The sequence below is a fragment of the Primulina huaijiensis genome, chromosome 2 (assembly GCF_012295235.1).
Source record: "Primulina huaijiensis isolate GDHJ02 chromosome 2, ASM1229523v2, whole genome shotgun sequence".
Classification (NCBI taxonomy): Eukaryota; Viridiplantae; Streptophyta; class Magnoliopsida; order Lamiales; family Gesneriaceae; genus Primulina; species Primulina huaijiensis.
Window position 1 is genome coordinate 18,140,475 of NC_133307.1, and position 18,438 is coordinate 18,158,912.

The 18,438-nt window shown below is 38.3% G+C and overlaps 1 protein-coding gene across 1 annotated transcript; it reads right to left on the minus strand.

The window, feature by feature from the left end:
- Window positions 1–3,537: 3,537 nt before the first annotated feature.
- LOC140957038 (uncharacterized) lies at window positions 3,538–14,288 on the minus strand. The gene is made up of 7 exons (XM_073414101.1): window positions 14,282–14,288; window positions 12,238–12,441; window positions 12,129–12,181; window positions 11,832–12,069; window positions 4,791–5,341; window positions 4,236–4,697; window positions 3,538–4,143 (listed from the first exon to the last, which is right to left on the minus strand). Exons 1-7 carry the CDS (start codon window positions 14,286–14,288, stop codon window positions 3,538–3,540), a joined length of 2,121 nt encoding a protein of 706 aa, XP_073270202.1.
- Between the last annotated feature and the right edge of the window lie 4,150 nt (window positions 14,289–18,438).

An 18,438-nucleotide genomic window follows, 5' to 3' on the forward strand; every position in this document is an offset into this window, starting at 1 on the left:
GTGGCTCATCTCTTTGAGCAGCACGTCTCACGCATATGCGCGTCCTCTACCGGCGCATATGCGCGAGACCTACTGGTCTCGGCTCTCAAGTGTTCTGCTGCTCGCGCATATGCGCGACTTCACTCTGCGCATGTGCGCGACATTCTCTGGGCTAAAGTTAGGCTTCTCGCGCATATGCGCGTGCTTCTTCGCGCATGTGCGCCCAATTCTCTGGAAATGTCACTTGTGCATCTCACCCCCTCGCGCATATGCGCGCTCTGTCTCGCGCATATGCGCGAGGTCCTCTGCCTTCGCACTTGGTCTCTCGCGCATATGCGCGCCTCCCTGCCGCGCATGTGCTCGAAGTCTACTGTCAGTCACATATGCAATCATCATACCTTTCCAATTCTAGTCTCGTCGTGACCCTTCTATAATCACATCAATTAATCAATTAATCCATTAATCTTTTCCGATTAACACGATAAAATCTCGGGCATTACACTGTCGGTCGGTTTCAGTTCGAATTGTCTTGGAACCGAGTGATTCCAAGTTGTGGCTCAATTAAGCCACCCATGTAGTGCTTCAGTCACTGAGCATTGACCGTAAACGTCACATCCTTTCCATCTTGCAGTTCCACAGCTCCCAATGGGTAAAATTTAGAAATCACGAATGGACCAGACCATCGTGACTTCAATTTTCCGGAAAACAGTCTCAACCGGGAGTTGTAGAGTAGAACATTTTGCCTTCCTTGAATTCCCTTTCGATGATCCGCCGATCATGAGCCTTCTTTGTCTTTTCTTTGTATGACAGTGCGAGATCATATGCCAGATTCCGGAATTCCTCCAATTGATCCAGTTGAAGCAGATGTCGTTCACCTGCATCAGTAAAGTTAAAGTTTAGTGCTTTTGTTGGCCAGTATGCCCGATGCTCTAACTCTACAGGTAAGTGATATGCTTTACCAAACAGTAGCCTATATGGTGTAGTGCCTATAGGTGTTTTGAAAACAGTCCTATATGCCCAAAGAGCATCATCTAATTTTACAGACCAATCCTTCCGACTGACACCTACCACTTTTTCTAAAATCCTCTTGATCTCTCGGTTAGACACTTCCACTTGACCACTCGTCTGGGGGTGATAGGGGGTAGAGATCTTGTGCGTGACACCATACTTGCTCAAAAGTTTTTCAAAGATTTTGTTGCAAAAATGGGTGCCACCATCACTAATGATTACTCGTGGAGTCCAAAACATGTTAAAAATATTTTTCTTTAGAAATTTCAGGACCACTTGAGCGTCATTAGTGGCGTATACTTCTGCCTTTACCCACTTAGACACATAGTCCACCGCCACCAAAATATACTTTTTCGTGAACGAACTGGGAAACGGTCCCATAAAGTCTATCCCCCACACATCAAATACCTCACACTCAATGAAATTATTCAATGGAATTTCATGACGGTTAGAGATGTTATCTGTCCGCTGGCATTTATCACAAGTAAGCACATAAGAACGAGCATCCTTAAAGAGGGTTGGCCAATAAAAGCCACATTCAAGTACCTTGGATGCCGTCTTTGTTGGCCCAAAATGACCACCTACCTCACGGTCATGGAAATGGTTAAGGATTTAACCAAACTCCTACTGTGCAACACACCTTCTTATCATGAAATCTGCACAGATCTTAAACAAAAATGGTTCCTCCCAAAAATAATATTTCACGTCAAAAAAGAATTTCTTACATTAGTAAAACGATAGATTGGGTAGTGGTGTGCCTGTGACAAGAAAGTTAGCAAAATTTGCATACCAAGGACAGTGTTTCACCTCAAATAGCTGCTCATCAGGAAACCAATCATTTATAGAATGATCTACACAGTCATTACTAATCAGCTCCAACCTAGACAAGTGATCCGCTACCACGTTCTCGACACCTTTCTTATCCCTTATTTCTAGATCAAATTCTTGTAACAATAAAATCCACCGAAGTAGGCGTGGCTTTACATCTTTCTTAGCAAGTAAATATTTCAGTGCAGAGTGATCTGTGTAAATAATGACTTTGGACAAAACAAGATATGCATGAAATTTGTCAAGCGCAAATACTACTGCCAGTAATTCCTTTTCAGTTGTTGCATAATTCAATTGAGCCTCATCTAAGGTATTACTTGCGTAGTAGATTGTATGAAATACCTTGTTTTGCCGCTGGCCAAGTAGAACTCCCACCGCAGTATCACTGGCATCGCACATGACCTCGAAGGGTAGATCCCAATCTGGTGCCACTAAGACAGGAGCCGTCACCAAGCGCTCCTTCAAATCCTCGTATGCCTGTAAACAGTAAGAATTAAAATCAAAAAGCACATCTTTCATAAGTAAGGAAGATAGAGGTTTGGAAATTTTCGAAAAATCTTTGATAAATCGTCGATAAAAACCGGCGTGGCCTAGGAAACTTCTAACTCCCTTTATTGAAGCTGGAGGCGGTAGGTTCTTGATGACTTCTACTTTAGCTTTGTCTACCTCAATCCCTTGTTCTGAAATCTTTTGCCCTAGGACAATTCTCTCTTGTACCATGAAGTGGCATTTCTCCCAATTAAGAACCAAGTTCGTCTCCTCGCACCTTCTCAACGTAGAGCTCAGATTCTGCAAACACTCATCAAACGTTGCACCAAAGATAGAAAAATCATCCATGAATATTTCAAGAAAAGTTTCTATCATGTCATGAAATATAGCGGTCATGCATCGCTGAAAAGTGGCAGGGGCATTACACAAACCAAAGAGCATCCGTCTAAAAGCAAAAGTGCCATAAGGACAAGTGAAAGTGGTTTTCTCTTGGTCCTCGGGCACAATCATGATTTGGTTATACCCTGAATACCCATCCAAAAAATAATAAAACTCATGACCCGTTAACCTCTCAAGCATTTGATCAATGAAGGGCAGTGGAAAGTGATCTTTACGGGTAGCATCATTTGATTTCCTATAATCAATGCACACACGCCATACCGTAACTGTCCTAGTGGGTATTAATTCATTTTGTTCATTAGTGATCACAGTAATCCCACCTTTTTTCGGCACACATTGAACAGGACTTACCCATGCACTATCAGATATAGGATAGATAATACCTGCGTCAAGGAGTTTGATAGTTTCTGCCTTCACTGCCTCTTGCATCTTTGGATTGAGTCGTATTTGAGGTTGCACAAGAGGTGAGTACTTGTCTTCCATCAAGATCTTGTGCATGCAGACTGATGGATTGATTCCTTAGATATACGCCACCTTGCACGCAAGAGCACTCTTGTGTGCTATCAAAACTTCCAACAGTTTGTCCTCCATCACATCTGTCAAAGCAGCAGAAATAATGACAGGTAAAGTGTTATTCTCACCTAGTTATACGTACTTTAGGTGTGGAGGCAATGGTTTGAGCTCAAGCGTCGGTGGCTCCTCCATGCTTGACTTCTGAAAGAACAAGTCTCTTCGATCTCCCAAGTCCTCTAATCTCATCCTTATTGGCCTCTTCCATGGCTGGTTGACATTGAGGTATGCCACTATTTCGGCTTTCTCTGCATCCAATTCATCTTATCTCAATTCAGTAGTAAAAGTGGCTTCCAAAGGGTCCCTAAGAGCATCCTGCACATAGTTAGACACAAGAGCATCAATTCTATAACTATCAGAATGCAGTGTGTGCTTGAGTGCATTAAAAACATCAAAAGTAATCTCTTCTTCGCCCACTATCAATCTCAACTTCCTTTCTTGAACATCAATTAGGGCCTTGCCAGTTGCAAGGAACGGTCTCCCCAAAATCAAAGGCATCTCCATATCCTCTTCCATATCGAGCACCACGAAATCAGCAGTAAAAATAAATTTATCCACTTTCACTAGCACATCCTCAATAACTCCCCATGGATACTTGATAGATCTGTCTGCCAGCTGCAAGGACTTCCTGGTTGGCTTAGGTTCTCCTAATCCGAGTTTCCTGAATACAGATAACGGCATAAGATTAATATTTGCACCAAGATCACACAAAGCTTTGGGAAAAACAAAATTACCAATCATGCAAGGAATAGAAAAACTCCCTAGGTCTTTTAGTTTCTGTGGGATTTTGTTTTGCACCAAAGCAGAGCAATTTTCAGTTAAGTTCACCGTCATGTGATCCTCCAACTTCCTCTTATTAGCTAATATGTCCTTCAAAAATTTAGCATAACTAGGCATTTGGATCAAAGCATCGGCAAAAGGAATATTGATATGCAATTTTTTAAATACCTCAAGAAACTTACGAATTGTGCATCAAGTTTTGCTTTTTTCAATACTGCAGGAAAAGGGGGAGGTATAACAATTTTAGATTGTGCAGTGGGTGCTAGTGTAGTGTTAGAAGACTTACCTTTAGATGTCTCGGTCTGTTCATCCGGCACTTGATTTTTTTCTTTTTCTCTCGACTCTAAAATTTTTCCACTCTTCAACTCAATGGCCTTCACTGGCTCTTTTGGATTGGTCTCGGTGTTACTTGGCAAGGTGCCCGGCTCTCTACTTGCTATCATCTTTGCCAACTGACCTATCTGATTCTCCAAGCCCTTTATTGATGCATCCTGGTTTTGTAGTATAGTCTCAGTAGCTGAAATGAACTTAGACATCATTTGCTCTAAATTTGACTTTTCTTCTCTAGGAGGATCAGATCTATACATCGGCTGTTTCCCATACTGTTGTCCTCCTTGTGGTCGATTCTGACTGTTTTGACCACCCTATGAGAAGTTGGGATGTTGTCTCCATCCAGGATTATATGTATTTGAATAAGGATCATTGCTCGGACGGTTTTGAATCCCCACTTGATTCACCGGTGCCTCCTCATTCACGTTGAAAGGACCACTGTCTTGACAGTCCTTAACATAGTGTTCTCCTCCGCATTTTTCACAAAATATCTCTTGCAGGCGCATCGCTGTCCCGTTTGCATTCATGCTGTCTATTTTCCTGTTAAGTGCTTCTAATTGTGCAATGACAGCTGAAAAACCAGTTACCTGGTGTACTCTTACATTCCTTCGCTGAGTGTTCCTCTCAGATTGAGGGTGATAGCTGCTAGCAGCCATCTCCTCCAGTAACTCATACCCTTCTTCGGCTGTTTTCCTCAACAGATTTCCGCAGGCCACAGCATCTATCATGGTTCGGTTAGATGAAATTAAACCATAGTAAAAAGTTTGGACAACTAACCCAAGAGGCAACTCATGATGTGGGCATCTTCGCAGTAAGTCTTTGTAGCGCGCCTCATAGAGTGACTCCTGCTCAAATTCAGAGAAGGTGGTTATGTCTGCTCGCAGCTTCATGGTTTTTGATGGAGGAAAGTATTTCAAGAGGAATGCCTTAGCCATGTCTTCCCAAGTTGTAATTGAACCTACAGTCAAACAATTCAGCCAAGATTTAGCTTTATCACGCAAAGAGAACGGAAATAAACGTAGTCTAACATCATCATCTGAAACTCCATTAAATTTAAAAGTGTCGCAAATTTCTAAGAAGTCGGCGATGTGAGTGTTCGGATCATCTAGCGCATTCCCTCCGAATTGGACAGTGTTCTAGATCATTTGAGTTATGGCTGGCTTGATCTCAAACTGGTTTTCCTTGACAGTTGGTCGCACTAAGCTTGGACGTGCTCCATCAAGCGAAGCTTGCGCATATTCAAGCATAGGTATGCGCCTTGGCTCCTCGACCCTTAGATCTTCATGATGCTCTTCCTCATGTTCGGTCCTATTCATCATGTCTCTAAGCCTCTATTGTTGCCTTCTTCTGTGTAAGGTTTTTTCAATCTCAGGATCGAATATCTCTAGTTCAGACTCTAGAGACCTTGGCATGCACTAGAAAAGATATCTGTAATAAAATATGGAGTGTTAACTCAAGAAAAATAAAAAAATGCTAAAGAAAACAACTAAAAATAAAATTGTGAATTAACAGTCCCCGGCAACGGCGCCAAAAACTTGATCGAGCAAAACTTGCACTGTGGAATCATTACTAAAAATATGGTTTTGTATGCTCAAATGTTAATCGCAAGTGCACGATGTCAAGTAATAGTATAATGTACGTGAGTACGAGTATCGTTCCACTGAAAACTGTATTTGACAATGATTATTTTCAGTTATTAAATCTTTAGTAACGAAACTTGGATGATTGTTTTAATACTACTATGCTCAAATAATATGCAAATAAAAAGATTCAAGAATGGAATAATGAAATATAATATCTAAAATGGTTGATTAAAATTCAATGAGAAATGGATTTGTTGGGAATATCAGTGCACCTACCCCTCGTTAATTAATTAATTCGTTCGATAGTGATTTATGCTTCCGACAGGATTTCCTATTCAATTGAACACACTCTCTCGAGTTATGCCAAACTAATTCTACTCAGTGAACTAATTAAATGTCTTTAATTATTTATCAAGAGTGAATCGCATGTCGATCTATGAAATCCCCTAGTTTTCGACCCTTAGGACTATGACTATCGGCGCGTATCCAATTTCATATATCTATGTAAATTGTAAATACACGGATTATACTACTCGTTCCTATCACAAGTTATTCTCTCGAACTCACTCGCAATATAAGATTATTATTAAAGTTATCTACGCTTTAATAACACGATAAAACAGTAGTATAATCAAGAATAAACCAATAATTGGAATTTGAATTAACTAAATCAAAGTTTGGGGTAGGATCCCCTTAAATCCCAACAAATATATAAAGTTAGCTACTCGAGTTCATAATAAAAATAAACAAAACAATGTTTGAATGATAAAAACTAGATTAAAAATACTAGACTAGACGAGATCTGCGAAGAACTGTGCCCGGAAATGCCTTTTAAAATAACTCTGAATGCCCTTTAAAATTATGTCTGAATGCCCTTTAAAATCGTCCTCCCCACCTCCTCCCCACCTCTTCATATCTTCCATATCCCCAAAATAAGGTAAGGAATCGGACAAGAAATCTTCCCCAAAAATAGGTGGCGCTCGGGCGGTAGAATATTACCGCTCGAGCGCCACACGTTCTGTAAATTAGCTAGGGAAATGCGGCAGTCACGCTGGGGCGGTAGAATAATACCGCCCGATCGCCAAGTATTCTGTATGCTTTCATTTTGGAGGACACATCTCGCACCCGGGCGGTAAAATTCTACCGCCCGAGCGCCACACCTTCTGTAAGATAGCTGCTCGAGTCACTTCTCGCGCTCGGGCGGTAAATTTCTCCCGCTCAGGCGCCAGTCTTTCTGCCCATTTTTGCACATTTTGCTCCGATTTCAGTTTTCTGGTCACTTTTCCTACGAATTCACCACGCCCAAGTGAGACATGATAACATGCATAAGTTTACTCTAAAACAAACAAAATGTAAATGAAATGTACGCATGCATAATGCAAACACACCCAAAACTAATGCAGTAAAACACGTAAAAACCATACCTATCAACCCCCTCATACTAACCTTTTCCTTGCCCTCAAGCAAAATAGGTTACAGACCACAACCAAAACACGAAACAAACACAAAGTGAACGAATTAAAACAATTAAACCGATGGCGAAACAGCAGACTGACATTTCATGCCCCGTAATAAGCCATGACATCAAACCTCGCTTAATCATCATACTAAGCCATGACATCAAACCCCGAATAAAATCTTGATATGAAGTACGAACATTCCCCAAGCTATGAAAGACACGGACCCACTATTTAAACTTAAAACTAAAAAAAACTAACTTCTTTGAAACTGGTGGCGCGCTCGGGCGGTAACATTTTACCGCTCGAGCGGCAAGTCTACTGGAACCCAACAGTGAGAGTGGTGCTAGAGTGGTAAAATGTTATCGCTCGGGCGCCGACCCTCCTGGACTCCACGACTTTGAACTTCATCCTTCTAATTAAATCTTACGGACCGTGGACCAACACATCGTGACTCATCCTAGGACGCTATGGCATTGACTTGACACTATAAAGACGTCCCAAGCATCCTCAAAACAACGACGCACAACAAACGACGCAACGCAACCCATAAACATGAATTTTTGACTCAAAACACTTCATACTACTTCTATTGCAACGACTTGCCTATCGACACGAAACGAAACACCAAATATCGTCCAAACATCATACTTAATATACCTAAATGTAGCAATGATCACCCAATGGTTCCCAACGAAGATTGCAACAAATAAACTTCAAGAACACGTCAAGAACGCATTTTCAGAAAAACGCAGTTTGAGCAGTCCCACAAAAACAAACATAACTCACACATTTCTTGTCCAAAAATTACGAATTTACTGTCAAATCGAAGGTATCAAAAAGTACTATGTTTTATATGTTGAAAGTTTTTCCAGAAAATCAACCGAAAATGAAAAATACACAAAATTACAGCAACATTTGGTTTTGAGATCTAAAAATAGTTTCAAATTCAATCCAATCAATTTTTGCTCAAACTTTGCACATCATACATGAATTTTTAAGCATAAACAACATCAAAACATATACTATGATGAGATCGATGCAGAAATAAAAGAAAATACATGTCTTGATCTTTAAAACTATTGAAACGATGATACCGAAGCGGGAAAGATGCGAGGGTTGATCCGGAACGAACGTGGCACAATTTTCTTGAAGAAAAGTGGACGAGAATTTACTGAAATATTGAAGAGGGGCGGCTGCTGCTGAAACTTAGAACCCTAAGTTTCTCTCAAAAAAATTGAAATGAAATGGAAGCCAAAGAATTGTGTGTGTGTGTGTGAAGCCGAAATGTGTGTGTGCTTGTGTTTTAAAATAAATTAAGGGGGACTAGGGGCTAATCAACTTAATTAAATAAATACTAAGCAATTACATGATAATTAAAATACTAATTTCCCCACTAAAACACTAACATTCCTACATTTGAAATAAAATGCACAATTGATAAATTTTAAAAGTTTAAAATATTAAAAATTCACCTAATAATTAAATTAGGCTTTAAAATGTTAAAAATTAATAAATCTTTTAAAATGTCACTTTCTTGGTTTGAAATAAAATACCACATTTTACAAATAGCACAAATCGTCGCCGGTCTCATTTCCTTGATCCCGCATCGAATAATCGCCTAAAACATGAAACTCATGAAAACATTATAATGTGCATCACATAAGCATAAATTATTTAAAATAATTCAAATTCATAAGTCATGCCTCTCTAAAATTATTTCAAAGTCAAATAAATAATTTAACAATTTAAGTAAATGTATGGGTTTTAAGTGTACTGTTTTTGGGCTCTACAACATATCTTCTAATGTTTGAATTGTACGCTCAGTCTAGCCATCAGTTTGAGGATGATAAGCAGTACTCGTAGCCAAACGCGTACCCATAGCTTCTTGGAAACTATCCCAGAATTTAGAAGCAAATCTAGGATTACGATCAGTTACAATCGAGACTGTATAAATGGGACATTTTCTTATAAGGATAAGTCCGTTCATACGGAATAAAATATGCAGATTTCGAAAGCAGGTCGATAATAACCCAAATAGCATCACAGCCCTTGGGTGAACGAGGTAAATGAGTCACAAAGTCCATAGCAATATGTTCCCAATTCCATTTTTGGATTTCAAGACTATGGAGTAATCCTCCCGGTTTCATTCTCTCGGATTTCACTTGGTGATAGATAAGAAATTTCGAAATAAATTCAGCAATGTCCTTCATACGTCTCCACCAGAATTGAGGTCTCAATGTCAAATACATTTTTCGACCTCTATGGTGAATACTATATTTACTACAATGTGCTTCACAAAGAAGCGCAAATTTCAAATCAGAATTATAAGGGACTACCATTCGACCATTAAGCCGTAAAGAACCATCAAAAGAAATCTGAAATCTAGAAGGATGTCATGCAGATACAAGTTCTTTAGACTTTTGAATATGAGAATCGCTTCGTTGGGCCTTTCGTATTTTTGATATCAAATTAGGCTCAATTTGCAATGCTGAGATAGTGACAGAATTCCAATTTGAGTGAAAAGTCCAACAAGAAGTACATATATCATCGTGTACTTTGGCGACACTAACAGAGGCTAAAACACAGTCATGAACTTTACGACTAAGGGCATCCGCAGTAACGTTCACCGATCCTGGGTGATACTGAATCTCACAATCAAAATCCTTCAGGAGATCCATCCATCTGTGTTGCCTCATATTCAAATCAGATTAAGAAAAAAGATATTTCAGACTCTTATGATCTGAATAAATAACAAACTTTTCTCCATATAAATAATGGCGCCAAATCTTCAAAGCAAACACAATGGCGACCAATTCCAGATCATGAACAGGGTAACGGGTTTCATGAGATTTTAATTGACGAGACGCATAAGCAACCACTTTGCCAGGTTGCATCAGAACACAGCCCAAACCTTTACCAGATGCATCTGTACACACCACAAATCCTCCGGTACCTGAGGGAATAGTAAGCACAGGTGATGTGGTCAATCGTCTTCAATTCAAGAAAACTAGCTTCACATTCATCTGACCAGATGAATATATGATTCTTCTGTGTCAGTTGAGTAATAGGTTTAGCTATTTTTGAAAATCTCTCAATAAAACGACGATAATAACCAGCTAAACCCACGAAGCTACGGATCTCATGGACATTCGTAGGTCTCGGCCAATTCAATACAGCTTCAACCTTAGCAGGATCAACAGATATGCCATATCTCGAAATGACGTGGCCCAAAAATACTACTTTGTCCATCCAGAATTCACATTTGGACAATTTAGCATATAAATGGCCATTGCGAAGAGTTTGAAGTACCAGTCTCAAATGTTCAGCATGCTCCTTTTTCGATTTCGAATATACAAAAATATCATCAATAAATACGATAACGAGTCGGTCAAGAAAATCTTGAAAGACAAGATTCATTAGATCCATAAAGACAGCAGGAGCATTAGTGAGACCGAAAGGTATAACCAAGAACTCATAGTGGTCATACCTGGTACGAAAAGAAGTCTTGGGCACATCTTCTTTTCGAACTCGTACTTGATGATAACTAGAACGAAGATCAATCTTAGAGTATACAGAAGTACCCTGAAGCTGATCAAATAAGTCATCAATACGAGGAAGTGGATATTTATTTTTAACAGTAGCCCGATTCAATTGCCTATAATCAATACACATTCGCATAGTACCGTCTTTCTTTCGAACAAATAAAACTTGAGCTCCCCAGGTGATACACTCGATCGAGTATATCCCTTATCGAGAAGATCATGCAATTATTCTTTCAATTCTAAAGGTGCCATGCGATAAGAAGTTTTAGAAATAGGTGCAGTTCTCGGTACAAGATCAATACTAAATTCAACTTCTCGATGAGGAGGAAAATCAAGAATCTCATCAGGAAATACATCTGGGAACTCTTTAGCAACAAGAATATTAGAAAAAGAGGGCTCCTTCTCCGAGACATCAACAACATAGATAAGATAACCCTCATCCCCGCAAAATAAAAGCTGGGACATTTCCAGAGAAGATACCAAAGGAATTATTGCTTGGGAACCTTTGCCATAAAAATTCCACTTTGGTCCATCAACAGATCAAAATCGAACTACTCCATGAAAACAATCAACAGTAGCTCGATTGGTTGTCAAGATATCAATTCCAACAATACAATCAAATTCGTGCATTGGAAGGACAATCAGATTCAGAAATATCACATTATCCTCATATATCAATACACAATTATGCACGACTTGCTTAGACAGAATATTATTTCCTGCTGGCGTGACTATTGATAACGTATCATACAATGGAGTACACATAATATTATGAGATGCAACAAATGCATGAGATATGAAGGAGTGAGATGCTCTTGTATCAAATAAAACATGCACAGGATAATCGCAAAGCATACAAATACCTGCAATAACACCACCAGGAACTTCTTTTGTCTGATCCTCAGTCATGGCATATACTCTAACTTGGGGAGGGCCTTGGACGGTCCGGCTACCAAGTCCTCGATATCGTGGTGCAGTCAAATGCTGGAAATAAGGACTAGGAACAGCAGGTCTCATCGTACTAGGGCCACCTCGAAATCCTGACTGGGGTTGGAACGAAGTCATACCCCTGTTCGGACATACACGAGAGAAATGACCTTCCTGCCCACAATGATAACAAGTACCAAACATACCCCTACACTGCTCAATAGTATGCTTGCCTCCACAATAGCTACAATAAAGAGAAATAATGGGACTTCCTCTTTGGGATCCACTGAAACCAGAAGAAGATGAGGAAGCAGTATAACCAGTCTTTTTTAAAATTTTTACCTTTTGGACGCAAAGTAGGCTGATGAGCTGACACTTGAGGTGGAGGAGCATACAAAAGACCTCCTCGCCTTAATCCATCTTCGGTTGCCTTGGCTCGTTCAACTGCCTCTGCATAGCTAGTAGGCAAAACAAAAATGCCAAAAGTATATATAGCATGATGTAACTCATTCACAAACCTGTTATATTTCGCCTTTGCATTTGCAGCTACATGAGGCGAATATTTCAACAAGGTAGAGAATTTCGAAGCATATTCTGCAACAGTCATCGTTCCTTGCTGCAGACTATTGAATTCATTTTCCTAGGCAGTGTAATAAGATGGAGGAGAATAATGCTCAAGAAATTGGGCCTCGAACTGACTTCAACACCGGCCTCTTTCAGTCCAATCTCAGTGGCTTCCCTCCAAGATTTTGCTCGGTCCTTTAATTGATACAAAACAACTTTCATTCTCCGAGGCTTGGAGTATTCAAAAATATTAAAACAAGGGCTCGATATCCTTCAACCATGCCTCTGCTCTTTCTGCACTCTCGATGCCAAAGAACATCGGTGGTTTCATATTCTGGAATTGAGCCATAACCAAATCATGGACATTTTTTCAAATTGTCCATTTATCCTCTTAGTACTACTACTCATAGCAGTTACAAAATATAGTATGAATATCACAAATAATACATAATTAAATCATAACTTGATAGGATCGGTTAGAAGGTGAAAGAGTGTTTAGAAGGGAGGGTTGAATAAACACTAACAATTTTCAAAATCTTTTCGAATATTGAGTCCGTTTAGTGATAAACTGATACTCGAGAATCTCGTCAGTTGATATCAATCAGTTAACAATAAAAGTGCGGAAATAAACTGACTGATAGATAGAATAAGAAATTAAATAAGAACGCACAATATTTTATGGATGTTTGGAGATTTCAAACACTCCTACGTCACCCTTTCTATCACGAAGATACGATATTTACTAAAAGATTTTGATCGATACAAAGAGTTGTACAGACCCACTTCAGTCTTGGACTTAACAATGCCAAACTGAAACTCTTAGTTACAAAACAATTTACAGTACTCGGCTGGTTTTGAAATAACTTAGCACGACTGATTACAGTAATATCAGTCTTGGACTTAACAATGCGATTTGAACCTTTCTATCCGTTATTTTCCACGTCAACATTCTTCTGACAATTGTACACTGCAGCTTTTCTGAAATGTGGCGATCCCACTACTAGTTTCAGTCTTGCTTTTGTACTATCTGTTAGTTGAATGTCCTTTTCCTTGACGTGTATAGCTGAAAGATCAGCTGATAGGATATAACTTGATAAGTTTACAACTGTTTGTAGCAACTAATCAGTTTCCAACTGATCAGTCTGTTGGCTGCGTAGTCTAGTCAGCTGGTTCAGTTGCCTTCGATTATCTTCGCATTAATATTCAGTTATGGGCAACCGATAGTTTGCATATTTTAGATCAGTTACAATCAGTCTTCTTGATCAGTTAAGTTCAATCTATTAAATGCTCAGTTTGTCAAACTTCCGAAATGCAGTTTCCAACACATATCAAATCATCAATCTTATCAACAACTTACTCAAACTAAATCAAGTAGGAGCAAGTAATAAAAGTAAATCAAACACAAACAAACAATTCATTTGTTCCTATTCAAGTGTACACAAAAATCAATCGAGCATTCCCAACTATGCTCTGATACCATAACATGTGGGGCCCTAACTCTTAATTATGATTACAATGCAATTTGATTAGGGTTAATTAATTACAACGGAAAGCAGGTAAAATTTTTCTTTGCAATGAGCCCAAAACGTGTCAACTATAATTATAATACTCAAAATAGTATATAATTAAATATCGTCTAAACATATCACATCATATAATATGCCTACACATAATCACAATCACCTACATACAACAACTCATATCTTTGGGACATGTCCCGGTATATATATATATATACACTTGGATAGACAACAAAACCTCAAACATCAACTGTGACTCCCTCTAGAAATACCATCTCCGGTCTCCTGATAACTTGGAGTACCTGCCATTGTCCACGCATAAAGACAACAACAATCCCCATTGGGGGTGAACAAAAGCTCTGTATGGAACAACCATAATATATACAATATGTATCTATACAATGACATATGATATTTAATGCATGTATGTCATGAGGATAATCAGGGCAAATGCCCATCTACTGACCATGTATCAGAACCAATCGAATCGCTATCAAATTAATACTCGAGCTGGCACACCGACCTCAATCAAGTATAATGGATAATCGTATGATAGCGTCGACAAAGCGCCATCAAATCCCAAATCTCAATCAATCAATCAATCAGGGCCACGGATGACTATATTTTAAGGGCCACATAATGCCAAATATAGTATCGTGCTCACAAACCCCAGAATCAAATCCAATGATATAAAGGTATCCAAGGATCATAGCTCAACGTGCATGTCATGTATCGATGTATGAATAAAATGATGTGTGTTAACAAAATATTTATTTTATACATCTATATCCAATCAGGAATGTCATGTATGCTACATCAACTCAACAAATAAGGCATATAGACACATACTCTCAGTCAAATAAATCAAATATATATCATTTCACACAGATATCTGTCGTATGTTACTCGGTCGCAACATACCTCAATTCTTCGTCTCTAGTCAATGTATCTTTAAGATTTCAGTACAGATAATCAATCTACATTATTAACATATTCATTTCAATCAATGAATTCATTTAAAATCAACAATTCAAGTTCCGAAAATCTTTTGAAAATTTAAAAATTCATATCAAATTGAAATCATAACATAATTCAATTCCGACTTCGAAAATTAGTTTCTTGTCAGTTATTCTATCGCATATATTGATCTAGACTTCAAATACATGCTATTCCAGCAATTCAAGAAATAACAGTTCTCAATCGAAAAGAAAATTACCACAAAAAAACGCTCTCGACGCGACGATTCCGAATATATAATTTTTTTCGAGTTTCGTAAGGTTTCGATGTAGATTCGTACGATAGAACGTGAAGTCCAACGTTTCTCCTTCAAAAGTTTCAGAGGAAATGAAAGAAACTTCTTGGCAATTCATTCTTATCAACCTAAAATCTCGTGCAGCTGAGGTGTGGGCGCTGGGGCAGTCAAGAACGTGCGCCCTAGCGCGCCGAGTTCTACCCTGGCAAATTTATCGTGCCACGCTGGGGTGGTAAAAGAATTTGCGCCCTAGCGCTTTGCATTCTGTCCGGAATGCATGTCAACGCCGCGCTGGGGCGGAAATGAAATGGCGCCCTAGCGCGCCATGTTTTGTCCGAAAAGCTAGGTTTCGAATTAGCAAAATTGGTCAACATGGAAGTTGTAAATCTATGTCTTGGCTTCCATTTGCCATCAACCTCACTCAATTTGGATATTGGACAAAACTCAAAACATGAAAATTCTAGTACTATGTATTAGATTTTTAATGAAATTGGTTTCATTTCATTTGGACTAATACTTATATCATTATGCTAAAAACCGGAACATGTGCCACTTTTCTATTGCGGTTTAGCATATTCTTCAAACACAATTCAATTACCACGATAATCATTCATTATCAAAACATATTTTCTCTAATAACATAACAATCTCATGAANGACCACCAAAGTGATTAAATAGCTTATGACATCACGATCCTTACATAATGTTCGAAATAACCTGACCGGCATGATATAAGAGTTGTAGAGAATTGAGTTGGATTTCAAACCATTTTTCTCGATTGCCATTTAGATCACTGGTTTGTGAGATATCATCGAATATTTCAACTCGCTAGATTTTCAGCTGTACTACACTTGAGTTCAAGTTTCTTAAATCTGCCAAATCGATTTCTAACAACTACACACTTAATTAAATACATTACCAAAACAATTACAATTTTTGTTATCATCAAAGTCAAGATTGCTAGCGTTTCTACAACCAACCCAACAATCTCCTCCTTTTTTATCATCACAAAGTTTGGATAAACAATGATTTCATGTCTAATATATTTCTTCCCTTTTTGTTGATAAAAAAGATAATATTTTTTAAAAAAAGTTAAATGCAATATTAGGATCAAGCGCCTACCACTAGGCCAAAAGCTATAGCTGTTAGCCAAAGCGCAATTTTATTTCCTTATACTTGTGGCACCGCAGAGTGCACCTACTTGGGTGCTAATGGGTCGGGCTGTTAGGCTCATGAGTCCCAGGATGTGCTTTTTTATCTGCTGGTGCTATCTCATATCCCTTAGAGATCAGTCTTACCATTTCCCTACCGTCGGCACTGTCCCCAGCAGAGACAGTATTACCCATTAAGATCTGGTGTCACTCTTTTACGGCCCACTTAGCCAATCAGATCAAGCGGTGCAACGTCAGCAGCTTGATGCATGAGAATTTTCCAAGAGGTTACCCATCCCAGTACTACTCTCACTCATGCATGCTTAACCCAACATTCCCCCCCTCCCCCTCAAGAAGTATAAAAATATGCTTCTTGGGAGACTTGAACCCATGATTTCGCTCTGATACCAATTGTCAGAATCAAGCGCTTGCCATTAGACCAAAATCTATAGCCATTAGCCAAGGCACAACTTTATTTTCTTATAATTGTGACAGCGCAGAATGCACCTACTTGGGTGCTAATAGGTCGGGCTGTTAGACCCATGAGTCCTAGAAGGTGTGTGTCTATCTGCTGGTGCTAACTCATATCCCTTAGAGATCAATTTTACCCTTTCCCTACCGTCGGCACTGTCCCCAGCAGAGACAATATTACCCGTTAAGATCTGGTGTCACTCTTTTACGGCCCACTTAGCCAACCAGATCAAGCGACACAATGTCAGCAGCTTGACGCATGAGAACTTCCTAGGAGGTCACTCATCTCAGTACTACTCTCACTCATGCACACTTAACCCAACACACAAAGTTTTTCTCCCCCTTAAAATCATAATTATCCTTCCTCCTTTATTTTTGAAAGTTTGACATTGACAAAAATAGATGGATGACTAACCAATGAAAAATATTTTCAAAAGAAGATATTTCAAAATATGCATGCACAAATAATAGTGCAAAATATCCAATCTTAACTCAAATTGAAATATATTTGACACATAAATATATCAAGTTAAGTAAACAAGCTTCACCAATAATCGATAATATAAACTCAAAATTTTAAGCAACACAAAAACAAGATATATTTGCCAACTCTAATATTCATTAAAAATTTAAGAAATTCTATTATTAGTCACTAAGAATAATCACAATGTATAGTAATTGCTAAGCATGTTAACACAAAACTAGCACAAGGTAGAATAACATATTGGAAAAAAACTCAAGTAATTGTTGCAAATTGATATGAAAGTTTAAAATGAATGTACCAAGTTTTCATGATGATTTGTGACTCAAATTGAATATAATTGTTTTTTTTTCCTTAATGAGTGCATCATATTGAGTTTCTTGACAAAAACTTCAACTTTTTCCATAGCATCCATTCTTGTGGTAGCACACATGATTAGTCTTCAACAAATAAACTGCTTTTCCTCGAGCATGAACATGAGGAAAATTTTATATCGCTGTGATTATCTACGAGTTTATTTGGCAATGCGAAATGCGATTCATAATTTGAGCAATTTTTCAATGAGTTACACCATTCTTCCCAAAGTTGCTGCAAGCTACCAAATATTCTCAACTATGGATATATATGTTGGAAAATATGAAAATGTGGATTTTTAAGATAACATCAATTTCAAATGCTCTTTCAAGAAAAAATCGCTATGATACCACTTGATGTGATCAAATTAGAGTTTAAAGGGGGTCAATATACTCTTTTAAAAATTTTCTTCAAACTTGAACTACAATAGATAGCTGTTGAAATGCTCAAAAATGAAACGACACCGAGAAATTAAATCGATTTTGATTTTATAACTAAGCGGAAGAAACTCAAAATAATCCTTCTAAAACCGATTAAAAATTTTGTAAAAAATTTAAAAGATATGCAAGTTGAATGTATAAAAATAAATGATTTGGTTGAAGCATTTTATCAAACACTTTATATGCAGTATTTTGGTATTTGAAAGACATCTAAAATGCTTTAACAATGCATCTAAAAGAGAAACAATAATAAGTAAATGCGATAAATATATATATGCATGAATTTGTTTATGAATATTTGGAAATTAA

What these genes read in the sequence shown, in the direction of transcription:
- LOC140957038 (XM_073414101.1), bottom strand. An exon ending in GCCTACTTTGCGTCCAAAAG is followed by an intron (nt 12,182 to 12,237) that starts GTAAAAATTTTA and finishes TTCTGGTTTCAG; the next exon opens with TGGATCCCAAAGAGGAAGTC. An exon ending in TCCTGGTGGTGTTATTGCAG is followed by an intron (nt 5,342 to 11,831) that starts GTATTTGTATGC and finishes GTTTGACTGTAG; the next exon opens with GTTCAATTACAACTTGGGAA.